This window comes from Zonotrichia albicollis, chromosome 10 (genome assembly GCF_047830755.1).
Source record: "Zonotrichia albicollis isolate bZonAlb1 chromosome 10, bZonAlb1.hap1, whole genome shotgun sequence".
Taxonomy (NCBI): Eukaryota; Metazoa; Chordata; class Aves; order Passeriformes; family Passerellidae; genus Zonotrichia; species Zonotrichia albicollis.
This window is the reverse complement of record NC_133828.1, coordinates 38,355,863-38,383,061: the sequence shown is the minus strand read 5'-3', so window position 1 is coordinate 38,383,061 and position 27,199 is coordinate 38,355,863. Positions and strand designations below refer to the sequence as shown.

General features: G+C 47.9%; 2 protein-coding genes and 2 pseudogenes across 4 annotated transcripts in view; all 4 read right to left on the bottom strand.

Annotated features, from left to right (window-relative positions):
- LOC102063269 (UDP-glucuronosyltransferase 1A1) overlaps positions 1-24,887 on the bottom strand; it is a 91,016-nt gene extending 66,129 nt beyond the window's left edge. The window contains exons 1-2 of one of the 3 annotated variants that reach the window (XM_074548863.1): positions 23,521-24,887; positions 20,258-21,208 (exon numbers count right to left, since the gene is read on the bottom strand). In XM_074548863.1, coding sequence (XP_074404964.1) covers positions 20,258-21,208; positions 23,521-24,375 — 1,806 coding nt within the window. In that variant the 5' untranslated portion in view covers positions 24,376-24,887. Of the gene's footprint in view, positions 1-10,575; positions 11,568-20,257; positions 21,209-23,520 lie in introns of those variants that run through there. The other 2 variants (XM_074548865.1, XM_074548868.1) reach the window with 2 other exon arrangements.
- Positions 390-1,297, bottom strand: LOC141730488 (UDP-glucuronosyltransferase 1A6-like). The gene has a single exon (XM_074548882.1). It carries the CDS (start codon positions 1,293-1,295, stop codon positions 405-407), a length of 891 nt encoding a protein of 296 aa, XP_074404983.1. The 5' UTR covers positions 1,296-1,297; the 3' UTR covers positions 390-404.
- LOC141730486 (UDP-glucuronosyltransferase 1A1 pseudogene) lies at positions 4,203-10,496 on the bottom strand (annotated as a pseudogene).
- Positions 14,163-15,640, bottom strand: LOC141730489 (UDP-glucuronosyltransferase 1A1 pseudogene; annotated as a pseudogene).
- Positions 24,888-27,199: the final 2,312 nt, after the last annotated feature.

The following is a 27,199-nucleotide window of genomic DNA, read 5'->3' as shown; positions in this document are numbered from 1 at the left end:
AACAGGAGTAACCTAACACAGACAGTTTGGAAATGATTTGTCATGAAAATACAACCCAAGTGAATCAACTGATGCTGCTGAGACTGGAGTTAAAAACACAAGATGACTTTTGGGATTTTGATCAGATAAAAGAAATAGATATCAGATGCTATTAAAATGAAATCAAAACTAGATTGAGGTAAAGACACATTCAATGTGGACAGAAATTTCAGTTTGGCTGATGAAATCCCCTTTCGCTTTGCTTTGTTACAAAACCCTCATGAATTCAAATAAGTCGCCATCAAGGTTGTTTCGTTGGAGCGTATGGGAAAAAACTACCCAAACCTGCATGAATTAAATAATTGCCAGAAAATTTAAAAATACAAACAGTACAGATAAAATTGCTGGAACGACAGAATGACTTTTCATTGGGAAATGTACAATTTTAGGCAAAGGAACATTACCTTAGGCAGTGGTTTCTTCTTCTCACAGTTGATCCCCCCCACAAAGACCATGTTGGGCATCACTGGCCTGACGTACTCAAACACAAAGTCAAACCTCAGGATCCAAATGGCAGCGGAGTTCACCAGGTCCATCAGGGACACATCTCTCTGAAGAACTTCTGAGGAAAGCTTAAGCGCTTCTGCATAGAAACCGTTGCAGTAATCAAGCTCTAGGAGGGAAATCAGGGCATTTTCCACCCTCTGGAAAAAAGTCATGTGGTCCGAGTTGAAGCTGAAGAGTCTCGGGATGTAGGACAGAGGGCTTGGGCTCTGTGGGGCTGAAAAGTGCAGGTTGCAACCAAATCCCCTCATGAAGAAGACAAAGGGAAGAGAAAGATGGTGAGCCAGGATGGCCCCACACATGAGGATAGGATCCGTCAGGACGGCATCAAAGCCGCTTTGGTTGAGGAACCTCAGGGTCTCCTGGCTGTGGAACAGGTCCTTGCACTGCCCAAAAAGAATGCCAGTAGCATGCACCGAGGCGCTGTACATGGCCAGGGCATTGAGGGGGAACGGCTTCGGTGTCAAGTGCACGGCGAGGTATTCCCGGAAGGAGTTATCCAGCTCTTCCAGGCTCTGGCTCACCGGGTACGTGACCACCTTGTAGGCCTGCGTGGTCTCCATCTGCCAGCTCACCTCAGGAACCAGCACCACCACCTCGTGTCCTTTCTCACTCAGCTTCTCCACCACTTCCTGCATGCTCAGCCAGTGGCTTCCCACCATGGGCACCACCAGGAGCTTCCCTCCGTCCAAGACGCCAGGCAGGAGGAGGAGGAACATGGAAATCCAGGCACAGCAAAGTCTCAAAGCCATGTTGCTGTGATCGCAGTAGGGGCCATGCAAGAGTTTTCTCCTGCAGGCTGTAGCCTCAAGATGCTTTGGAAAGCAACTGATGAGTGAATTTGTTGCACTCTGCCCTATTGATGTTCCCGTTGTTAATCATTCACTGCTTTGCATTCTGGGTAGTTTATTTTGCCTTTTCCCTCCTTACTTGGAAAGCCATGATTTGGTGACCTCTTCAATGCTGAGTCACTGGAATTCCTCAATGTTCCATGAGCTCCTAAACATGCTACTGGGATCTCTCAGGACTTCTCATCCTGTCTCTGTCTCGTGTTCCACTTTGGCCAGGACCCAGGGAGCAACACTGGTGTGAGCGACCCCCAAGCCCACAGGAACAAATGAAAAAGAGCCTCTCCAAGCTGGAGACAAAGATCCTCAAGTGATTCCTCCACGGATGGAGCAGGAGACCCTCAGGACAAGGCTCAGGGCTCTTCTGAGCTGGCAGGAATCTCCTCCGTGCCAGGGACACCACTAAGAGGTGCTGACAGGGGCTGGCCTCTCTCTGTACAGACCAAGCTCTCACTTTACAGAGTTGTTTCCCAGCCTGGCAGGTGGCCCCTGGCTGGCTGAAAACTCCTCCCCACCAGGATTCAAACCAGCGCTAAATGAGTTTTAGCAACCTCTGGAGGCTCAGGTTTCAGACCTGACTCAGCAAAGGAGCAGCTTCAGCACGGACGTGATTTCCCCGGCCTCACTGCGGTGCCACTGATGGCAAAATTAAAAATATTGCACCCCTGGATATTCAGAGCCATGCAGCCTCCATGCCTCAGGCACACAAGTTCTCTCCTCTCCCTTCATGCCACGGTCAATGCACCACAATTAACTGCATATTGTTTTCCACATACCAGCACTGTTTATTTGTTTTTCCTCTTTTACCCATGTCTTTCATTATTTCTACTGGGAAGGTGGCAGAGAGCAGTTTTATGTCAGGATGGCTTTCCAGAAAACCAAATTTTTTAGTGTCAGAGTAGGGGGAGAGAATCTCTGAGGTAAGAGACTAAAACACTCTCTGAATCTTCTATTATGAAAAACAAAGGAAAAACATCACAGTAACAAATACTAAATATGGTCAGAATTTTCTAATGCACACTCAGAACTGGGCATTGGGAAGCTGACCAGTTTAGAAAACACAATGTTCTCCCAAAGAAACGTTAATTTCTGTATTTTGTGATGGCACCCAGGTGTTTGCTGAAGCGGGATTAGGAGAGGGCTGGCAGGGAAATGTCCTGCCCTCCCCTCCCTCCTGCTGCAGGATGGATTTTCCATCCAAACCTTCAGCATGAGGTGTCGGTGCAAAGGCAATCCCAGGACTGCTGAAGTTAATCAGTACCTCAGTGTTTGTGAACTGGTCAGAGGCTCACCCAGATGGCCTGGTTATCCCAGCCAGGAATTCTGGAATTTGCTGGGTTCAAGGCAGTACAAGATCAAAGTCGCTCCCTGCTGACACCTGAGCAAAGGGAGAGTGGGAAGGCTGGATTTGGGTGAAAAGACAAATTTGGGGGCAGCCCTGTCCAGGGAGGGGTAAGAGAGCTGGGGAAGAGATTAAAAACTCTTCTGAGCTGAGGGAACTGGGGGTGCTACTGGAGAAAAGTAGGCTCAGGGAGGACCTTGTCAGGCTCTACGTTTCCCTGACAGGAGCGAGAGTGGGATCAAGCTGTCTTGCTGTGTCCCAAGGAAAACATGAGAGGAGATGGCCACAAGTTGTGCTAGAGGAGATTCAGAGTGAGTGATAGGAAAGAAAACACTCACTGGAAGAATGGTTAAGCAATGGAATAATTTGACCAGGGAGGTGGTGGAGTCGCCATCTCTCAAGTGTCCTGGAGGAGCCTGCATGTGGCACTTGAGGTCGTGGCTTAGGGATGACCATGGCAATGCTGGCATGAGGCTGGGACTGGGTGATCCTGGAGGTCTTTTCCAAGCTGGATGATTCTGTCAGCTGCAGGCTGGCCCATGCCAGGCTCAGGAATGATTAGGGAATACTCAGGAGGCAATTCTTAGGGTAGCTACAACACGCCGGCCAAGGCTGGAATAAATCCGTGACTGGAGATCCCAAACTACCTCTTATAAATAGATGAAAAGAGGTCCCAAAGACGCTCGAATAAATCCATTGCAGGACTTGTCCAATCCTTCTAATAAATCCAGTCAGAGATGCCAAAACTGCCCTAATAAATTTATGAAAGGAGATCCCAAATCCTTTTAATAAGTTCATGACAATAGATACCTAAGCCCCTCTAATGAATCCATGACAGACGATCCCCAAACCTCTGTCATAAATCCATGACTGGAGATTCCAAAATCCTTTATTAAACTCATGCTAGGAGATCCCAACCCCTCCTACTATATCCATGAAAATAGAACCCCAAACCCTTCTAACAAGTGCAGAAAGACATCACCAAACCCCTCTAAGAAACCCGTCCAAAAGACAGCCCCAAACATCTCTAATACATCCGTGCCAGGAGATCGCTAAACCTTTGCAATACAACCATGGCAGGATTTCCCAAATTCCTGTAATAAATGCACAACAGAAAACAAGAGTTTGAAAGAGAGAGCTGGTCTTTGTAGAAAGCCAGGTAGGTTTGTGTTGAAAAGGACCTTAAAGCCCATCCCGTTCCACCCCGTGCCATGGCCAGGGACACCTCCCATTATCCCAGGTTGCTCCAAGCCCTGTCCAATTCGGACACGGACACATCCAGGGGTGAGGCAGCCACAGCTTCTCTGGACAACTTGTGTCAGAGCCTCACCATCCTCACAGGGAAAAATTTCTTCCCAATATCCTGTCTAATCCTTTCCTCTGGCAACTTAAAGCCACTGCCCTTGTGCCAACACCTCCGGCTCTTGGAAATAGTCTCCCTCCAAGAGAGAGATAAGATACATCCCCTCAAATGCCTCACTTGGACCATGCAGGTCTGTGAGTGCCACAACCCCTTCCAGGTTGCCAGCCACTGACCTGAGATAAGGGCTTCTTCTTCTCTCCACAGTGGATGCCTCCAATGAAAACCATGTTGGGCATGACAGGCATGGGATACTCAAAGACAAAGTCGATTCTCCTCAGCCAGATGGATCCGTGACTTAAAATCTCCGTCATTGTCATGGGTTTTTGGAGGAACTCTGAGGCCAGCTCCTCAAACTGAGAATAGGCAATATTGCAGATGAAGGACTCGGAAAGGGCAATCAGGAAGTTCTTGACCCTCTGGGAGAAGGTCATGTGGTCGGTGTATTCTGAGAACCCCCGTGGGACGTAGGACGGCGGGTCCGGGCCCTGAGCCGCGCGAACCTCCAAGGCACACGGAACCATCCGCAGGAAGAAAACACTGGGGATGGAGAAGTGCAGGGCAATGATCTGCCCACAGGGTGACACAGGATCCGTGAGCAGGGCATCGAAGTGACCCTCTCCAATGTACTTCAACAGCTCCTGGTTCTGCAGCAAGGACTTACATGAAGCATGAAAAAGGGTTCCGCTCTGCCTGTACTCCAGCAAAAGCCTCCAGAATCTCACCAGGAAATGCTCTTGGCTGAAAGATTTTTGAATGAAGGTGCGAACGTGTTCTTCCACATCCTCCTTCATCAATGGCACAGAGTAGGTTTTCAGTTCGTAGACATCCGACGAATCGATCAGGATTTTGCTGTCCGGTGCGATGACCACGATTTGGTGCCCTCTCTTGCTCAGCTCCATCAGCACTTTTTTCATGCTGAGCCAGTGGCTGCCCTCCATGGGGATCACCAGCAGCCTCCCAGCGGCAGCCGGGCTCAGGAGGCACAGGAAGGGCAGAAGCAGTGCCACCAGCATGGTGTGAGCTGTGCAGAGTGGAAGCCTGGCAGCAGAGAGGCCAGGAGTGCTCTGACAGCTTTTGTAGCCGTGCTCCACCTCAGCCCTTTTGAGTCTCCTCCCATTTTGTGTCATCTGACCTTTGCACCAAGGTCATGGAAAGCAATCAATGATTAGGAAGGGTTCAAGGCAGGTTGGGACTTCAAAGTTGGCTTTGTGTGAGTCAAGAAAGGTGTGTCACTTTCACACACCCCAAGCTGAGGATATTGCCTCCATGCCACCTTCTTCCCTCAACAGGACCCCGGCTTTGTGGCGCATCTTGCTACCATACCACCACGCCCAAGGTCTGATGGCAAAATGCAGGGAAAATCCATGAAAAAATGCACCCAAAGAGTGGCTGGACAGAAACACTGCTGAGCCCACATGGGAGGCCTTTGCCTATCAAGAGAGCCATGAAATGACTCCTTTCCACTGCTGCCACTGAAGGCTGACAGAGTTGTCAGACTAAGGTATTTAAGAATTTTTAAAAGCATGTTCTTGCCTAATGAAACTGATGCCAGTAGTACAGTGAAACATAACATGAGAAATTAGTGAACCAGTACCTGGAGTTTGGGTTTTCCCTTTTTTTTTTTAGTAGTCTATAGCAGTTGGCATCCCTAAGAAAAAATAATTTTCCATAATTCAAACTTGCATTTTTTTGAAAGATAAGCAGCCAGCACTAAGTCTTTCGTCATCTATCCATACAACTTTCAGCAAACCCCTTATCCTATCAGGTAGAAAACAAAGTTGCAAAAGAGCATTTCACCCTTGTACCCCAGATAACAAAGACCAACAACACCTCTCTAGTGCACAAAGTCAGGAATCATTCACAGCCAGTGAGAGTCCTGTTCATGATCCCAACCCTGTGTCCAGGTCCTTCTTGGTTATAAATTCCTGGGGTTTAACATTGGCGATAAACGCTCCTTAAAGCCTATGAGCAGGTGAATATAGGAAACAATTTCCTTCTCCAGGGCAATCTGGGCTTCAAAATCATGTTGGATTTTTTTTCCCCATGCAATTTCTGCAGGTTCCTTCACAAGCCTGGTGAGAAATCTTGGACTTTGCTGAGAACCTGCCCTCCAAAAAGAACAGCAGCTCCATCACCCATGCTTATCCCATCTTGGTAGTTTACAGCATAGATTAACTTCATGGGCATTTTCAAACAGCTCAGAGCAAGGAGATGCACAGAAGACAGGCCATAACCTCAGACAAGGCTGCCAAATGAACATGGGAAGGTTGGTCCAAAAAACGAAGGAGTCCTTGTGATGAGAAGCTGCCATCAGCACAACATTTTCCCATTCTTTTTATGAATCCTGCTAGGATTCCCAGCATCCTCAGTCAGGAGAAGCAAATCCTTACAGCCTGAGGCAAAGCCATTTGTCTCATGACACCCAAAGGGTGCTCTGACTGCCCTGAGTAGCTCCACTCTGTCACTCTTCACATGGAGGAACCACCCTTAGACATGGAAAACCAATTTCTAGAGAGGCCCAGTGCAAGAGAGGTGGGAGATGGCAGAGATTGAAAGCAGGACACTGAAGGAATTAACAAAGAATTGTCATTCAATATAGGAAATCTGGATGCAAAGACTTCATTGCAACTGCTGTGACAAGAACTGACCAAATTAACTTGGAAGTTGCTGCTTGGTGTGGTTTCTACTCTGGACTCAATGGGATTTTCAATGGCAACAGCAGTTGGTTGAAAACAGCCAATACAAGTTCCTTTCCCTTGACTATAACAGAAAATGTCTCTTGACAGGATGGCTACACTTCCTTATGGACTCCACAGTCTCCCTACTTTTTGCACCACACCATCAGAGCAAAAACTGTGGGAAAAGTGAGGCAGCAAGAGGAAGGGCAAGAGAAATTAGAGATAAAGGCAGGACAAAGAAAGAAAGAATGAACTTCTTAGATTACCACATGATCAGCTGAGGTCAGAGTTAAGATAGGTAATTGCTATTGAGAAAATAAACAGCCAGGCTCATTTTTCTGATATGGAAGAGATAAGTTTGTGCTTGTTTTTGCATGATGAGTAGCAAAGGGCACCTGGACCTCTCTCAGCTCTGAAGGGTGCAGTGCTTGTTTCCAGCTCCCGTTTTATGTGCAATCGAGGAACTGAGGATGCCAAATGTGAGATAGTCAGGTGCCTGCTTGGAGGAAAGCCTTCCCCATTGCAATAGCAAAGAGCATCAAGGCTTGGGTGAGCCAGGGCTGCAGGTTTGTTTTCCTCTCAGAAGGGATAAACCTTGCGTGGGTTATACCAAGGAGCCTCTTGGAGCTGGCAGGGAGTGACGGAGCAGCTCTGCAGGCTTTGGGCCCCTCACCCTGCCATTGCTTTAGCTCCAAGAGGAGCTAAAACTTTCTCATACGTTCACCTGTGAGTGGGACTGGCTGCGATGTGTGGATTATTTCCTCAGCGGCACTAAGGAAAGACAGCAGCAAACAGAAACCTCAGCAGCACTAAAACTACAGCAAAAGTGTAGGTTTTATCCTGGAAGTGTTGGGTTCACTCACTGGATTTGCTTCCCAGCTATGAGGTGAGATTGCTGACCCTCTCAGGCTCTGGGTCCTGGAAGCAGGAAAAGGTTGCTCAACCCAGTGAGTGTGGGGATGATGCCCAGAGAAGCTGTGCATCCCTGGCAGTGTCCAAGGCCAGGCTGGACAGGGCTTGGAGCGAGCTGGGCTAGGGGAAGGTGTCCCTGCCCATGGCAGGGAGCGGAATGGGAAGAGCTTTAAAATTCATTCCAACCCAAAGCAGCCTGTGATTCTATGCAATTTGATTCCCCTGGTTCCTGGATGATGGATCAGGCTTATCCAGGGAGGAGTCCTTGTGTAACTGAACCCAGATCCCTTTTTCTGGTGCTAAGCAGCATCTGGGAAATGCAGGTTGGTGACTGATGACAGGAACCTGCCTGATTCTCCCTCAGGTTTTTTGCTTTTTTTTTTTTTGAACACTGTGCAGATACACTAGCTTTAGAGGAAAAACAACCCATACAAGCAAATATATAAGTCGGAAAGGAATAGAAGTTTTTGTGAGAGCAAGAAGCAAATCATAGAACACAGATCATTTCCAGGGCAGTTGTTTCTGAAGCCATTAATAGCAACCTTGGGAAAATGGAGAGGGTTTTAAAGCAGGATCTGTGCTCTAAAGCCCTGTGCCAGTGAGAAAAAGGTGTTTATTCAGCTACACATTGTCCTTACTTGACTAGATACCTACTTAAACCTGGGGTTAATTTAATGTTTTCAGTTGACCAGTTGTTTAAATAAGTACTGGGAGGTTTAGGTGAAAAAAAAAACTAAAAAGAGAGACCTTTGAGAAGTGGCTGTAGCTTAAATTCCTACGATTTGGTTTAATCAAATCGTCCAAACATATCAAATCATAGTACCTTTGTTTTTCTGAGCTGGCCAGAAAAGCAGCTTTGCACCAACTTTGGCTAATGACGAGATTGTCACCAGAGTGTCTCAGGGCTCACAGTTTGAGTTGATTTGCAAAGTCACCATGCCAGCCTTCAGGTACTTCTTAGAGCCAAGATATTGGCCCTGATTGCTGCAAGCCTTGTGTTAAACTTCCAGACACTTGAGGAGTTGGAAACTTGGGATTTCTCTGCCTGTTAATGAAGGTTTAATTGCTGCTGAGACATATCCCCACGCAAAGTGCAGGCCAAGAGGAAATCAGCCTGCGGCAGCTTACACAAGATGTAAAGGCAGTCTGTGGTCCCCCAGGCCCAGCCCTAAGGTCTCATGTTCTCCCACAAGCTCTGTGATGATCCTTACACAATTTAGGATTGGATTCCCAGCTGGATAAGGTAAGTAGGGCCAGCTCTGCACAAGCCTGAGCTCCTTCCGTTCAGAGCAGCTCCTCCATGGGATCACATTCAGATCCAGCAGAGAGGAGCTCTTACCTGGAATGAGACCACCGTGCCCCATTGCCCTGCCTGAGGAAAACGATGGAAGTGGTGTATGAAAAAGGCCTGTGGATTCCTTGTCTGAGGAAGAATTTGCAATTTGAATCGCTGCTTCTCTCTCCCTCTCCCAGTAGTCCTTTTTCTTTTCTTACCTGTTGAGCAATGGGTTCAATAGACTTTGAGGAACTATTCATTCTTCTCATAGGATTATGTTTCTGAGCAGCAATAAACAACCCAGGGCTTTAATACTGTGTGTGAACAGGCAGATTCCACTACTCCCTGTGACTCACTTTACTTTGGTTTACACTCACCTGCTGGGCACTATTCAAAGGGAAATAGGAGAAATTCCTCTGCAGTCTGTAGATAATGTAGCTCGAAAAGAGACTAAAAGGATAATTACAGAAGATTTTTCCAGGTGTGGAAATTTTGTTTTTTACCTAACAGGAATGTGAAGACAGGAGCTGGCAGGGATAAAATGAGGGCAGGATGTCTCTACCCTTGTAGCAAAGTGATGAACTCTTTGCACATCTGAGACCTTCAGGATATAAAAGTAAAGACTTCTATTGTGAAACCAGCAAGAATTTCCCCCTTAAATCTCAAACTGCTGTCACTCTTGTCAGCCTAACCAGATATAATGCCTTACAATTACTTTTTCCTAATATCCTAGTAAGTATTATTATCCTTTGCCTTGTTTATCAAGTTTAGAGGGCTCTCCATCAGCCTGTCAAAGACCATCAAAGAAATATAAAAGAGGAAAGAAAAATCACACCCCTCCAGTTCACAGACATTGTGCAGAGATATTCCATGAAAACAATTCAAAAGTGAGGGAGCAATTTCCTGGGAAAGAGATTTGTGTCCTACTTTGTGCCGGGAAAGAAATGTCCACTGTTAACATTTTAGAGATTCCATGCTGACTATCACAATATATTTTGAGTTCCCGATTAGCTTTAAGACCCTGCAGAACAATTCTAGCAAAAGCAAATATTAAGGTATGGAAACTTACCTGACTACTGCATTCATGAGTCTTTCATCCAATCCATGACTGTAAGATTATTGCTTGCCATTTCAACGTGACATTTTTATTTCACCCCCACAAACAGGAGTAACCTAACACAGACAGCCAGTTTGGAAATGATTTGCCATGAAAATACAACTAAAGTGAATGAACTGATACTGCTGAGGCTGGAGTTAAAAGAAAAATATGACTCTTGGATTTTTGATAAGATAACAGAAATAGATGTCAGATGCCATTCAAATGAAATCAAAACTGGATCTCGTTGGTGGTTAAGACACATTCACTGAGGACAGTAATTTCCATCTGGCTGAAGAAATCCCCTTTTGTTTGGTTGGTCGCAAAACCCTCACCAACATAAGTAAGTCCCTATCAAGGTTGTTTCATTTCAGCCTATGGAAACAATTACACAAACCTCTATGAATTAAATAACTGCCAGAACTTAAAAAAACAACAAACACTAGCGATAAACTCGCTGAAAAAACAGAATGTCTTTTCATTGGGACATGTACAATTTTAGACAAAGGAACGTTACCTTAGGCAGTGGTTTCTTCTTCGCACAGTTGATCCCCCCCACAAACACCATGTTGGGCATCACTGGCCTGACGTACTCAAACACAAAGTCAAACCTCAGGATCCAAACGGCAGCGGAATTCACCAGGTCCATCAGGGACACATCTCTCTGAAGAACTTCAGAGGAAAGCTTAAGCGCTTCTTCATAGTAAACATTGCAGTAATCAAGCTCCAGGAGGGAAATCAGGGCATTTTCCACCCTCTGGAAAAAAGTCATCTGGTCCGAGTTGAAGCTGAAGAGTCTCGGGACGTAGGACAGAGGGCTTGGGCTCTGTGGGGCTGAAAAGTGCAGGTTGCAACCAAATCCCCTCATGAAGAAGACAAAGGGAAGGGAAAGATGGTGCGCGAGGATGGCCCCACACATGAAGATAGGATCGGTCAGGACGGCATCAAATCTGCTTTGGTTGAGGAACCTCAGGGTCTCCTGGCTGTGGAACAGGTCCTTGCACTGCCCAAAGAAAGTGCTGTAAGTATGCACTGAGGCGTTGTACATGGCCAGGGCATTGAGGGGGAACGGCTTTGGTGTCAGGTGCACAGTGAGGCATTCCTGGAAGGAGTTATCCAGCTCTTCCAGGCTCTGGCTCACCGGGTACGTGACCACCTTGTAGGCCTGCGTGGTCTCCATCTGCCAGCTCACCTCAGGAACCAGCACCACCACCTCGTGTCCTTTCTCACTCAGCTTCTCCACCACTTCCTGCATGCTCAGCCAGTGGCTTCCCACCATGGGCACCACCAGGAGCTTCCCTCCATCCGAGAGGCCAGGCAGGAGGAGGAGGAGGATGGAAATCCAGGAACAGCAAACTCTCAAAGCCATGTTGCTGTGGTTGGAGTAGCGGCCGTGCAAGAGATTTCTCCTGCAGGCTGTAGCCTCAAGATGCTTTGGAAAGCAACTGATGGCAGGAGTTGTTGAGCGCTGCTCTTTGATTGTCCTGTTGTTAATGATTCACTGCTTTGCATTGTGGGTAGTTTATTTTGCCTTTTCCCTCCTTACATGGAAAGCCAAGATTTGGTGACCTCTTCAATGCTGAGTCATTGGAGTTCCTCAATGTTCCATGAGCTCCTAAACGTGCTACAGGGATCCCTCAGGACTCCTCACCTTTGTTGTGCCTTGTGTCCCACCTTCGCCAGGACCCAGGGAGCAACACTGGTGTGAGCGACCCCCAAGCCCACAGGAACAAATGAAAAAGAGCCTCTCCAAGCTGGAGACACAGATCCTCTGGTGATTCCTCCACGGATGGAGCAGGAGACCCTCAGGACAAGGCTCAGGGCTCTTCTGAGCTGGCAGGAATCTCCTCAGTGACAGGGACACCACTAAGAGGTGCTGACAGGGGCTGGCCTCTCTCTGTACAGACCAAGCTCTCACTTTACAGAGTTGTTTCCCAGACTGGCAGGTGACCCCTGGCTGGCTGAAAACTCCTCTCCACCAGGATTCAAACCAGCACTAAATGAGTTTTAGCAACCTCTGGAGGCTCAGGTTTCAGACCTGACTCAGCAAAGGAGCAGCTTCAGCACGGACGTGATTTCCCCGGCCTCACAGCATTGCCACTGATGGCAAAATTAAAAATATTGCACCCCTGGATATTCAGAGCCATGCAGCCTCCATGCCTCAGGCACACAAGTTCTCTCCTCTCCCTTCATGCCACGGTCAATGCAACACAATTAACTGCATATTGTTTTCCACATACCAGCACTGTTTATTTGTTTTTCCTCTTTTACCCATGTCTTTCATTATTTCTACTGGGAAGGTAGCAGAGAGCAGTTTTATGTCAGGATGGCTTTCCAGAAAACCAAATTTTTTAGTGTCAGAGTAGGGGGAGAGAATCTCTGAGGTAAGAGACTAAAACACTCTCTGAATCTTCTATTATGAAAAACAAAGGAAAAACATCACAGTAACAAATACTAAATATGGTCAGAATTTTCTAATGCACACTCAGAACTGGGCATTGGGAAGCTGACCAGTTTAGAAAACACAATGTTCTCCCAATGAAACACTAATTTCTGTATTTTGTGATGGCACCCAGGTGTTTGCTGAAGCGGGATTAGGAGAGGGCTGGCAGGGAAATGTCCTGCCCTCCCCTCCCTCCTGCTGCAGGATGGATTTTCCATCCAAACCTTCAGCATGAGGTGTCGGTGCAAAGGCAATCCCAGGACTGCTGAAGTTAATCAGTACCTCAGTGTTTGTGAACTGGTCTGAGCCTCACCCTGATGGCCTGGTTATCCCGGGTTATCCCAGCCAGGAATTCTGGAATTTGCTGGGTTCAAGGCAGTACAAGATCTAAGTCGCTCCCTGCTGACACCTGAGCAAAGGGAGAGTGGGAAGGCTGGATTTGGGTGAAAAGACAGAAATTTGGGGGCTGCCCTGTCCAGGGAGGGGTAACAGAGCTGGGGAAGAGATTAAAAACTCTTCTGAGCTGAGGGAACTGGGGGTGTTTATGGAGAAAAGGAGGCTCAGGGTACGTTTCCCGGACCATAGCGAGAGTGGGATTGAGCTGTCTTGCTGTGTCCCAAGGGAAACATGAGAGGAGATGGCCTCAAGTTCTGCTAGAGGAGGTTCAAAGTGGGTATTAGGGAAAAAACATTCACTGGAAGAATGGTTAAGCAATGGAATAATTTCCCAGGGAGGTGGTAGAGTCACCATCTCTCAAGTGTCCTGGAGGAGCCTGGATGTGGCACTTGGGGTTGTGGCTTAGGGGTGACCATGGCAGTGCTGGTGTGAGGCTGGGACTGGGTGATCCTGGAGGTCTTTTCCAAGCTGGATGATTCTGTCAGCTGCAGGCTGGCCCATGCCAGGCTCAGGAATGATTAGGGAATACTCAGGAGTGAATTCTTAGGGTAATGTATGCTTGCTACAACACGCCAGCCAAGGCTGGAATAAATCCGTGACTGGAGATCCCAAACTACCTCTTATAAATAGATGAAAAGAGATCCCCAAGCCTCTCGAATAAATCCATTGCAGGACTTGTCCAATCCTTCTAATAAATCCAGTCAGAGATGCCAAAACTGCCCTAATAAATTTATGAAAGGAGATCCCAAATCCTTTTAATAAGTTCATGACAATAGATACCTAAGCCCCTCTAATGAATCCATGACAGGCGATCCCCAAACCGCTGTCATAAATCCATAACTGGAGATTCCAAAATCCTTTATTAAACTCATGCCAGGAGATCCCAACCCCTCCTACTATATCCATGAAAATAGAACCCCAAACCCTTCTAACAAGTGCAGAAAGACATCACCAAACCCCTCCAAGAAACCCGTCCAAAAGATAGCCCCAAACATCTCTAATAAATCCATGCCAGGAGATCACTAAACCTTTGCAATACAACCATGGCAGGATTTCCCAAATTCCTGTAATAAATGCACAACAGAAAACAAGAGTTTGAAAGAGAGAGCTGGTCTTTGTAGAAAGCCAGGTAGGTTTGTGTTGAAAAGGACCTTAAAGCCCATCCCGTTCCACCCCATGCCATGGCCAGGGACACCTCCCATTATTCCAGGTCACTCTAAGCCCTGTCCAATTCGGACACGGACACATCCAAGGGTGAGGCAGCCACAGCTTCTCTGTACAACTTGTGTCAGAGCCTCACCATCCTCACAGGGAAAAATTTCTTCCCAATATCCTGTCTAATCCTTTCCTCTGGCAACTTAAAGCCACAGCCCTTCTGCCAACACCTCCGGTTCTTGAAAACAGTCTCTCTCCCAGACAGAGATAAGATACATCCCTTGAAATGCCTCACTTGGACCATGCAGGTCTGTGAGTGCCACAACCTCTCCCATCCAGCCACTGACCTAAGGGCTTCTTCTTCTCTCCACAGTGGATGCCTCCAATGAAAACCATGTTGGGCATGACAGGCATGGGATACTCAAAGACAAAGTCGATTCTCCTCAGCCAGATGGATCCGTGACTTAAAATCTCCGTCATTGTCATGGGTTTTTGGAGGAACTCTGAGGCCAGCTCCTCAAACTGAGAATAGGCAATATTGCAGATGAAGGACTCGGAAAGGGCAATCAGGAAGTTCTTGACCCTCTGGGAGAAGGTCATGTGGTCGGTGTATTCTGAGAACCCCCGTGGGACGTAGGACGGCGGGTCCGGGCCCTGAGCCGCGCGAACCTCCAAGGCACACGGAACCATCCGCAGGAAGAAAACACTGGGGATGGAGAAGTGCAGGGCAATGATCTGCCCACAGGGTGACACAGGATCCGTGAGCAGGGCATCGAAGTGACCCTCTCCAATGTACTTCAACAGCTCCTGGTTGTGCAACAACGACTTGCACAAAGCATGGAAAAGGGCTCCGCTCTTCCGGTAATCTTCCAAACGCTTCCAGAACCTCACCATGAAAGGCTCTTGGCTGAAAAGTCTTGCATTGAAGAAGCGTAACTGTTCTTCCATGTCTTCCTTTGTTAATATCACTGGGTAGGTTTTCAGTTCGTAGACATCTGAGGAATCGATCAGGATTTTGCTGTCCGGTGCGATGACCACGATTTGGTGCCCTCTCTTGCTCAGCTCCATCAGCACTTTTTTCATGCTGAGCCAGTGGCTGCCCTCCATGGGGATCACCAGCAGCCTCCCAGTGGCAGCCGGGCTCAGGAGGCACAGGAAGGGCAGAAGCAGTGCCACCAGCATGGTGTGAGCTGTGCAGAGTGGAAGCCTGGCAGCAGAGAGGCCAGGAGCGCTCTGCCAGCTTTGCAGCCATGCTCCACCCCTGCCCTTCTGAGTCTCCTCCCATTTCAGGTCATCAGATCTTTGCACCAAGGTCACAGAAAGCAATCAATGATTAGGGAGGGTTCAAGGCAAGTTGGGACTTCAAAGGTTGCATTGTGTGAGTCAAGAAAAGTGTGTCACCCATACACACACCACACTGAGGTGATTGGTTCCATGCCACCTTCTTCCCTCAGCAGGACCCCGGCGTTGTAGCACTTCCTGCCACCAGCCCACCATGGCCAAGGTCTCTGGTGTTACATTTTAGTTAAATGGTATGCCCCGGCTAACCCCTCAAATATGTGTGGTGTATTCGAAGTATCATGGATCTGTAATTCCATTGGCCCAAGTCTTATTCTGTGCCCACTTTGAATCTCCCTGTTAAACTGTGCAGGGGAGACCACAGATCCTCTCTTGGCCCTCTTCTCCCCCGGCCCTCCCTCTCTCTCCCTCCCTCCTCCTTCCCCCTTCCCCCTCCGGAACCTTCCTGCTCCCGGGTATGTGACTCTCAATAAACCCTCATCTAATGAGGACCCTCAGAAGCCGTGTGGAGTCTCCTTGCCTGCCTGCTGCTACCAGCGAACCTACAGCTTACGGGGCCCCGGGGAACTCCCTGGGGATCCCCCTAAACAAACCGCAACAATGGCTCCCAACGCGCGGCTCGACCACAGACAACCATAAGAAGAAAATGGACCTCCATGGCCCCGCCGGCACAGCGCAGAACTCCGGGGGACACCGCTTCAGCACCGCCTCCGGCACAGCGGCGTGCCCGTGCGGGGCCGCAGTCGCGGCTCGGGCGGCCCCTCCACCACCAACCGAGCGGCCCGGCCCCGGCCCCAGCACCGCTGCACAAAGGCTCCGCGAGTCACCGCGCCGCCACCCCAGCATCGCGGCTTTTAAGATCGCCGCCGGCAGCTGCCGGCTCCCCCGCACCACGTGGCCGCCGTGTGGCTCCTCGGAGCTGTCAGTGCTCCCCGGGCGGCCGCCGCGGTGGCGGCAGAGCCGGGCCCGCCGCCCGGAGGCGGCAGGGGAGGGCCCCGCAGAGCCGGCGGGCGGTGCCGATCACCGAGCCCGACCCTGGACCACAACAGCGGCCAAAGAAGGAACAAAGCCCACCAGACGAGCAAGAAGTAGTTTCCAGCTTTGCCCGAGCCCCGCACCCCCAAAACTGCTTTCGTCAGTTGTGTGACCTCTTTCCGCAGTCTTACCCTCTCCTCCACTCGCTGCTCCTTCCCCCTAACTCCATCCCTAACCCGCCTTGCCCTAAACAAACCGCCGGGAGTCCACTCCGTCCTGCTGAGCCCGGCACAGCAGCCACACGGCTAAGCCTCAACACAGCTACCGCCGTGTGTGCTGTGGCTGCATGGCCCGGAGATCCAGCAGGGCCGCCACCTCCAGCCACGCAGCACGGCACCATCTCCTCTTTCTCCTCCCCAAAATCCCTTTCTTCCCGCTTTTTCTCCCCCACGTTCCACCCCTTCCCTGCCTCTCATGAACCAACCCCCCCCTCCAACTCCTAGTTCCCACCCTCCGCCTTCCAAATCCCACAAGGCAGGAGCTACAATTGGAGAAGAAGCTTAGTAACCAAAACCCAAGGTTAAAATAACTTTGTCATGCCAGTTTTACAGCCTTGTATATTTCATTGAATTGAAAATTCTACTTTATGATCTCCTTCCCCCGTTATTCCAAGAGCAAGATAATATCCTTCTCTGCAATCCATACCCCTTTTTTCCTTATTTTGGGTAGTTCACTGGGAGCAAACCACTCAAAGGAGCAGGGTACCCCAAAAAGGTTTTTCTTTCACAGAGTCCCCAGCTCCCCGTAACCTCCCCAATTCCCAATCCCTGCCCACTTGTTCTAGCTGAAAAGACCTTGTCACCTAGAACTTTTATCCTAAAACCCTCCAACCTTTTTATCATTCTGATCCAAAACCTGTCTTCTGTCCATTTCCCTCCCATCCCCATGAAATAGTTTTTACAATTGTGCTTTTCTAGTTAAAATATGTGTTCATATTACAAACTGTCCTGTTTTCAGTTTTAGAAAGCAGAGGCCTGTCAGGTCACAAGGGTAGAACCAAGGAGAAGCAGTTTTTGATTGTTTCTTTAAAAGTGAGTATTCAGAGAGTATTGGACCGCTGAATCAAAATTGCTGTTGGGTTTATGCTGTCCTTAGTAGGTTCTGAGAGCAACTGATAACTTTAAATGGTGTCTGGGAAAGTATTTTGACAGTTTTTGTGGTGAATGCTCCCTGAGTATAGCTGAAGCAAAATTTATTTTTTTCTTTTTGTTTTCCTTTTAACAACCTAAAACCAGGGGTCTTCTGGGTTCAACCAGTTGGAAGGTTAAAGCAGCAGTAAATCTCAGATCCAAGGAGGAGAATCTGAGGCCATAAACCTGCCTATTCCCCGTCCCTGAGAGGGGAGAAGAAGTCGGTGCCTCAGCCTGAAACTGCAGGCTGTCGTGGTCTGAAAAGCCTGTTGGAAAAAGTTAGACACCATTGGGCCCGTCATGCTGAAAAGGCCAATCCCAAAACTCTCATATGAGCTTAGTGCCAAAGGCTGAAGTCCTTTAAGCACTCACCCATGCTTTAAATTCATTTAAAATCTGCAATATGGACCCATATAACCAGTTTGTTACAATTAAATGCTCATTTTATCTTTGCTGCCTACCATCAAAAGCAAACATCAAGTCAAATAGACTGTTAAAAATATAATTCGCACTTGTATTTGTATTTATTTTTATGCTCTGAAACAGTGTCATTACTTCTTCATTTTTTAAATTCTTAATGATCATATTTCCCTTTATCTTTTCTTTCTAACGAAAAAGGGTGAATAGTGGAGTTACATTTTATTTAAATGGTATGCTCAGTCTCACCCCTCGAAAATGGGCGGTTTATTCCAAGACTGTGATCCTTCCATGAAGTATGATGTCGGTGTAATCCCACACACCCAAGTCTTATTCTGCACCCACTTTGAATCTCCCCATTAAACTCTGGGCGTGATGACAAATTCTCCTGGCCCCTTTCTCCCTAGGCCCAGCCTCCCACACACGCTGCCCACATGCTGCCGCTCCGGCCGGGCACTCTTCCTCCCCCCTTCTCCTCCTGGGCCGGCTGCTATCACATTCGGTGTCGCCGGCTCTCTCTCTCTCTCTCTCTCTCTCTCCTGGGGGGGGAATGGCTGCCCGAGGGCTGACTCCCTGGGATCTTCCACCCTTCCATCCTCGAAGCCCCCTCACCTCCCATCTCTGTCCAGGCCCAGGGCCTACCACGTGGCTGCCCCTCCCCCGCCCAGCAGCAGCGGCTGGACAGGGGAGGGTGATCTGACCTCTTCGCCGCGACGTCCCAAGAGAGGCTCCCAAGGCCAGAGGCCCTGCTTTTAACCCCTGTGTATTCTCGGAGGTGTGTCCAAACCCCACTGGCTACACCAGGTGCCAGTCTCAAACTCAAAACCTTCATTGGTTTGACCACAGCTTCCCAGAATTCCCACTTCTTCCTGGTCAAACCACCACAGCCCTCCCTCTCTCCCCCTTCTCCATCAGACACCATGCTGCTCCCGGGGCGGGGACCCCCACTCAACCCTCATCTAATGAGCACCTTCAGAAGCCGTGTGGAGTCTCCCTGCCTGTCTGCAAACATCCAGGTTAGGGGGCCCCCAGGGACTCCCCGGGGATCCCCCAAACCAACTGCTACACTTAATGCAAACTTGCATTTTTTCAGAAGATAAGCAGCCAGCAGAAAATCTTTCCCCATCTCTCCATAGATATTTCAGAAAACACCTTATGCTAAAAGGTATAAAACGAAGTTGCAAAAGAGCATTTCACCCTTGTACCACAGATAACAAAGACCAACAACACCTCTCTAGTGCACAAAGTCAGGAATTGTTCACGGCCACTGAGGGGTCAGTTCATGACAAGTGTTGGGGCAGCTCATGACCTCAACCCTGTGTCCAAGTCCTTCTTGGTTATACATTGCTAGGGTTTAATGCTGGTGATAAACTCTCCTTAAAGCCTATAAGCAGGTGAATATAAGAAACAATTTCCTTCTCCAGGGTATTCTAGGCATGAAAACCCTGCTGGATTTTTTTCCCCCATGCAGTTTCTGCAGGTTCCTTCCAAAGCATGGTGGGAAATCTTGGACTTGGATGAGAACCTGCCCTCCAAAAGGAACAGCTGCTCCATCACCCATGCTGATCCCATCTTGGTAATTTAGAGCATGGATTAATTTAATGGGAATTTTCAAACAGCTCAGAGCAAGGAGATGCACAGAAGACAGGCCATAACCTCAGATAAGGCTGCCAAATGAACACGGGAAGGTTGATCCACAAAAGCCCAAATGGAAAGTTACAGCAGATATCCATACCCAGGACAGCGTAAAGCCTAATCCAATAATCTAGAAGAGAAGGAAAGGATGGAACTGGAGGAGGATTTCTTTTGTTAGATATTGACACCTTGACAATAAAGGCAGATGGAAAGGAATCAATCTAGGCGATGGCTGAGGTAGAAAATAGGCAAACTCTTCATTCCTATAACCTTCAATGAATATTAAAGGAGAGGGGAGAAATGGACAGCGCACGAGACAGCTGGGAGAGGAGGACAGCAAAGTTCTTCAGGTCAACAAAACCAACTCTCATTTGCATAAAAGCTACATGTCACTTAAATTGTCCTAATTAAGTCTGATAAGGTTTGAGATCTGGCAGGATGTGATATAATCTGAATGCTGGGTATTAGGAAATACTATTTCTACACCATGCAGGACTTCAATCTTTGAACACCAAGCTGTTGTCAGTCAGTGTTCGATGTAAGGATGGGAGTGACATCCCTTGCCCAGGGTGGCAGTGGGATGGAATGAGATAATCTTTGAGGTCCCTTTCAACACAAACCAGTCTGCCATTCCATGATACATTTACACTTTGCATTTTTCCATATAAAAACAAAAGAAAATTTTGTACCTGAGACAGTTTTTTCTGCTGAACACAGTTGATCCCTCCAATAAAAGCCATGTTTGGCATCACTGGCCTCGGGAACTCAAAGACAAAATCATATCTCATCAGCCAGAAGGATCCACGGCTCAGGAGTTCTGTCACGGTCACTTTCTTTTTGAAAACCTCATATGCAAGCTCTTCAAAATTATCATAAATGGGCTTACAATAGAAGAGCTCCAGCAGATTGACCAGCATGTTCTTCACCCGCTGGGAAAAGGTCATGCTGTCTGAATTATCCAAGAATAACCTGGGGACATAGGAAGGAGGGCTTGGGCACTGGGTAGCAGCAGCATCCATTCCACAGGGAAAGCCCCGCAGGAAGTAGACGGAAGGAAGGCCAAGATACTCAGCCACCAGGGGCCCACACATCAGGATGGGATCTGTGAAAATCAAGTCGAATTTGCTCTCTTGCAGGTACTGCATCAGCTCCTCGTTCTGCAGAAGGCTCTTACAGTTGGTGAAGAAGACCGAGGAGATTTCTATCGTGCTTTGATACGAGGTCAGAACAACATTCCAAACAGACTGTTCAAGAAAATGGGCATGAACAAAGGCCTTGAGCATTTCCCCCAGGTATTCCTCTGTGTAAGGGATTGGATAGGCTTGCACTGTGTAATTCTGACGCTCCTCTGACTTCATGTACAGACTGGTGGAGGGTACAAGCACAACAACCTCGTGTCCCTTTTGCTGCAGTTTCTCCACTACCGGGCGCATGCTGAGCCAGTGACTTCCATCCTGAGGTACCACCAGGATCTTTCCACCTTCAGCCAGGATTAAAGACAGCGTCAGGAGGAGAAGTATCCACGTGCCTTGGTAAAAAAGAACCATTTTGGTGGGAGTGATCCAGAGGGTTCTGCTCCACAGGGATCCACACACTCCTTTATATGATGGTACATGCAGAGTACGCAGGGAATTTATTGCCTGCAGAAATTAATATTTAACTTCCCGATACGAGTGTGATTAGCCTGTGATTTTGCCTGTGTTTGTGGAAGGGAAGGGAAGCTGTGTCCTTACAGAAACGTTTGTACTTTCTGTTAATGTTTAAACTTCAAACTCTGTCAGCACTAAGACACTGTGCGCACTAAGTCTGTGACACAAACAGCAGCGATGTCATGTTGCAACATTAATCATGTTTAAGCCATTGACCTGGTAAACACACGGCGAGAAAATAATAAAAATACACCCAGCAGAATGGATGCAACTCCATTCCTGAGGGCACGAGGCTGATGTTGAATTCCCAGCCCCAGGAAGCAGCACAACCTGCACCTCTTACAAGGATGTCACGGTGACCAGGATGTACCAGGTAATCCCAAATCTGAGCAGAACGATCCTCATTGGCTTTTTTCCTCCTCACATTACACAGAAAAGTGAACTAATGGATGGGTCCAGGGCAAATAAAGGGAAAGGAGGCTGGCACAGGGACACAAAAACGAGTTTTGGTCTTTGGATGCTGTCTTGAAAACCCTTTCCATGCACTGTGAGCAAGACAAAATCAAGGTGAAGATGTGACACCTCCCACTTATGCCACTGCAGGAATGTGTTCCGTTTGTGCAAGTGAAAGCAATGCCAATACAAAGCCTTTTGGAGGGTGCTAAGGAAGGAGTCCTTGTGATGAGAAGCTGCCATCAGCACAACGTTTTCCCCTTCTTTTTATAAATGGTGCTGGGACTCCCAGCATCCTCAGTCAGGAGAAGCAAATCCTTCCCGAGGCAAAGCCATTTGTCTCATGACACCCAAAGGGTGCTGCAACTACTCTGAGTAGCTTCACTCTGTCACTCTGGACATGGAGGAACCACCCCTAGACATGGAAAACCAATTTCTGGAGAGGTGCAGCACAGGCGAGATGGGAGATGGCACAGATTGAAAGCCGGACACTGAAGGGATTTACAAAGAATTGTCATTCAATGCAGGAAATCTGGATGCAGAGACTTCATTGCAACTGCTGTGACAAGAACTGACCAAATTAACTTGGAAGTTGCTGCTTGATGTACTTTTTAGTCTGGACTCGACTGGATTTTCAATGTCAACATCAGTTGGCTGGAAAGGGCCAATACAAGATTTGTCCAGGTGTGGAACATGTGATTTTCACCTAACAGGAGTCAGAAGACAGGCACTGGCAGGGATACAATGAGGGCAGGATGTCTCTACATTTGTAGCAAAGTTATGAACTCTTTATGGCTCTGAGACCTTCACAATATAAGACTACAATATAAGTAAAGACTTATATTGTGGAGCCAGCAAGAATTTGCCTCTTAAATCTCAAAGCAGCACCTACTCTCCTGAGCCGTGAGTTGATAGAATGTCTTAGATATAATTTTATCATAATATTCTAGTTAAGAGTATTATTCTTTTCCTTGTTTATAAAGTTTAGAGGGCTCTTCATCAGCCTGTCAAAAGAGCATCAAAGAAATCTGAAAATAAATGTGAAAGAAGAAAGAAAAATACCACCCCTCCAGCTCAAAGACATTGTGCAGAGATATTGTGTGACCACAATTCAGAAGCGAGGGAGCAATTTCCTAGGAAAGTGATTTGTGTCCTGCTTTGTGCCTGGAAAAATGCCCAGTATTACCATTTTAGAGATTCCATGTTGACTACCACAATAGATTTAGATTTCTGTATTAGCTTTAAGACCCTGCAGAACAATTCTAGCAAAAGCAAAGGTCAAGGACCGTGTACGAAAAGTTATCTGAGTTCTGCATTCAAGTCTTTTTCACCCAATCCATGACTGTAACAATATTTCTTGCCATTTCAACGTGACATTTATATTTCACCCCCACAAACGGGAGTAACCTAACACACACAGTCATTTTGGAAATGATTTGTCATGAAAATACAACTAAAGTGAATCAAGTGATGCTGCAGAGCCTGGTGTTAAAAATAAAAGATGACTCTTGGATTTTTGATCAGATAAAAGAAATAGATGTCAGACGCCATTAAAATGAAATCAAAACTGGATCTCGTTGGTGGTTAAGACACATTCACTGAGGACAGTAATTTCCACCAGACAGGTGAAATCCCTTTCTTGTTTGGTTTGTTACAAAACCTAAATTAGTTCAAGTAAGTCTCTATCAAGGTTCTTTGTTTTCAGCCTGTGACAAACAATTACCCAAACCTGCATGAATTAAATCATTACCAGAAAATTTAAAAAATAACAAACAATAGCAATAAACTTGCTGGAGCATCAGAATGACTTTTCATTGGGACATGTACAATTTTAGGCAAAGGAACATTACCTTAGGCAGTGGTTTCTTCTTCGCACAGTTGATCCCCCCCACAAAGACCATGTTGGGCATCACTGGCCTGACGTAGTCGAACACAAAGTCAAACCTCAGGATCCAAATGGCAGCAGAGTTCACCAGGTCCATCAGAGACACATCTCTCTGAAGAACTTCTGAGGAAAGCTTAAGCGCTTCTCCATAGAAACCGTTGCAGTAATCAAGCTCCAGGAGGGAAATCAGGGCATTTTCCACCCTCTGGAAAAAAGTCATGCGGTCCGAGTTGAAGCTGAAGAGTCTCGGGATGTAGGACAGAGGGCTTGGGCTCTGTGGGGCTGAAAAGTGCAGGTTGCAAGGGAATCCCCTCATGAAGAAGACAAAGGGAAGAGAAAGATGGTGAGCCAGGATGGCCCCACACATGAAGGCCGGATCCGTCAGGACGGCATCAAAGCCGCTTTGGTTGAGGAACCTCAGGGTCTCCTGGCTGTGGAACAGGTCCTTGCACTGCCCAAAGAAGGTGCTGAAAACATGCACTGAGGCGTTGTACATGGCCAGGGCATTGAGGGGGAACGGCTTCGGTGTCAAGTGCACGGCGACGTATTCCCGGAAGGAGTTATCCAGCTCTTCCAGGCTCTGGCTCACCGGGTACGTGACCACCTTGTAGGCCTGCGTGGTCTCCATCTGCCAGCTCACCTCAGGAACCAGCACCACCACCTCGTGTCCTTTCTCACTCAGCTTCTCCACCACTTCCTGCATGCTCAGCCAGTGGCTTCCCACCATGGGCACCACCAGGAGCTTCCCTCCATCCGAGAGGCCAGGCAGGAGGAGGAGGAGGAGGATGGAAATCCAGGCACAGCAAAGCCTCAAAGCCATGTTGCTGTGCTTGCAGTACAGGCCGTAGAAAAGATTTCTCCTGCAGGCTGTAGCCTCAAGATGCTTTGGAAAGCAACTGATGGGTGAATTTGTTGCACTCTGCCCTATTGATGTTTCCGTTGTTAATCATTCACTGCTTTGCATTGTGGGTAGTTTATTTTGCCTTTTCCCTCCTTACTTGGAAAGCCAAGATTTGGTGACCTCTTCAATGCTGAGTCACTGGAATTCCTCAATGTTCCATGAGTTCCTCAATGTGCTACAGGGATCCCTCAGGACTCCTCACCTTTGTTGTGCCTTGTGTCCCACCTTGGCCAGGACCCAGGGAGCAACGTTGGTAGGAGCAACCCCCAAGCCCACAGGAACAAATGCAAAAGAGCCTCTCCAAGCTGGAGACACAGATCCTCTGGTGATTCCTCCAGGGATGGAGCAGGAGACCCTCAGGACAAGGCTCAGGGCTCTTCTGAGCTGGCAGGAATCTCCTCCGTGCCAGGGACACCACTAAGAGGTGCTGACAGGGGCTGGCCTCTCTCTGTACAGACCAAGCTCTCACTTTACAGAGTTGTTTCCCAGCCTGGCAGGTGACCCCTGGCTGGCTGGAAACTCCTCCCCACCAGGATTCAGACCAGCACTAAATGAGTTTTAGCAACCTCTGGAGGCTCAGGTTTCAGACCTGACTCAGCAAAGGAGCAGCTTCAGCACAGACGTGATTTCCCTGGCCTCACAGCATTGCCACTGATGGCAAAATTAAAAATATTGCACCCCTGGATATTCAGAGCCATGCAGCCTCCATGCCTCAGGCACACAAGTTCTCTCCTCTCCCTTCATGCCACGGTCAATGCACCACAATATACTGCATGGCCTCAAGCTTTTTCAGGGGAATTTCAGTGTGGATATTTTTGTTAGTCTGTTATTTTATAATTTGTTCTTCTGTAGTAGTTTTTAAATATTCCTTGCTATAAGTTTGTAATGGTTAATTCCATGTAACCTATTTGGCTTCCCTGATGGTTCAGTCCTGAGTTGTTTACCCCAAGATTTTCCTGCCAAGTGCATGTCAATCCCCCTGTCTATCAAAGATAGCACACCCTTTTTGTTCTGGAATGTTCTCTGTCCTTCATCCCTTCCTCAATGCAAGATTGGATTGTAAGGTTGGCTCTTTCCCCTTGTTGACATTACCCATGAAGTTAATGCTTTCCTATTGGTAAAAGGTGGTGCCCTCCCCTTATTACCTCTCCTCCTCTAAAGCAGCTTTTTTCCCTCAGTTTTTGTCTATTTTCCCTGACTCCTCTGTGGACATAAACCTTCCTGGAACTCACACAAGTGATCCCTCTCTATTCCTTCACCTCAGTCCCTTGTACTGGGTTGCTGCTGTGTCACCTGCATTCAGCAGCCTAAGGTAGGAAATGCTGGGTCACGATGACTGGACCTGAGAAGGCTCTCTCCCACCTCCAGACCCTTGCTTATCTCTCTGGAAGACTGTAGGCCACTTTCCTTTCACCCTTGCTATTGGACAATTCCTAAAACTCCTGTACCCTATAGAAAGGGCTACTTTTGCCCATCTCAGCAAAAGAGCTGTCCCTGAGAACCCTGGCCGAAGATTCAATAAGGACATCCCTGTGGAACCTCACACAGCCTTCTACTCTCTCTCCCTGCGTCTGCCCAAGGCACCTAGCAAGCAAAGAGCTGAAATCACAAAATGAGCTGGTAATCACTAGATATCACCTAAGCTTGCTACGATTGCTGTTGGGGAAGATGAAATAGGAGAGCCTTATAAATATGATTGTCTGGCAAAAGATTTTGAGAACATAGAAACTATAAGTGAGATTGAAATGAAAGCAAGCTTTGAGATGCCTTAGTTACTGAACATCAATGGTGTGGCCAGCTGAAAGTAATCCCCTTTTGATGAAATAATACCCTCTGCTTGCAGACAAACTCAACGGTAAGAGCAGACCCTACTAGCTTGGCAGAAGGGGTCCAAAGAGTAGTTTTTAGGGTTTAAAATGTAACACAGTATGGTAATGTAATGATTCTTATAGGCTGTATGTAAATGCCATAGGATTTGTATATTGTACTAGATTGGTTAGTGAGAAATAGAATATTCAGCACAGAAGATTTATTGTATTGTAACGGGAACCTCGCTCTCTTACACGTCTGCTCTCTTGCGCTTTTGCTCTCTTACGCTTTTACTCTCTTACCTTTTACGCTCTTACCCTTTCATCATCTCTACCCCTCTCATCCTCTCGGGCCTGCTCTGAGCTGTGGCTGGCAGCTCCCAGCAGGGCCCTGCACCCAGGCCCTTTGCAATAAACCACAAGTTCCAGCCCTGGCTTCAGAAATCTCTCTGTCTGTCCTGACCGTCCTACCCCCTGATGCTCCTACAGCCTGCAGCTAAGAACTGCTTGGGAGCTCAGACAGGTGGACAGGCTGTGCCGAGCAGGACTGAGCTATCCGGATCCATTGCATCCTGCGGGGGACACCCCGAAACCCGGCCGGAGGTCGCATTAGGGGATGGCCTCTCTTGTGACAGCCCATCAGTCTCAGGGAGTGAGCTGGCCACAGAACACATTCTCTGTGAGTGCAGCCTGCAGTTACAGGTATTAGGAAAAAACACTCACTGGAAGAATGGTTAAGCAATGGAATAATTTCCCAGGGAGGTGGTGGAGTCACCATCTCTCAAGTGTCCTGGAGGAGCCTGGATGTGGCACTTGGGGTCGTGGCTTAGGGGCGACCATGGCAGTGCTGGCATGAGGCTGGGACTGGGTGATCCTGGAGGTCTTTTCCAAGCTGAATGATTCTGTCAGCTGCAGGCTGGCCCATGCCAGGCTCA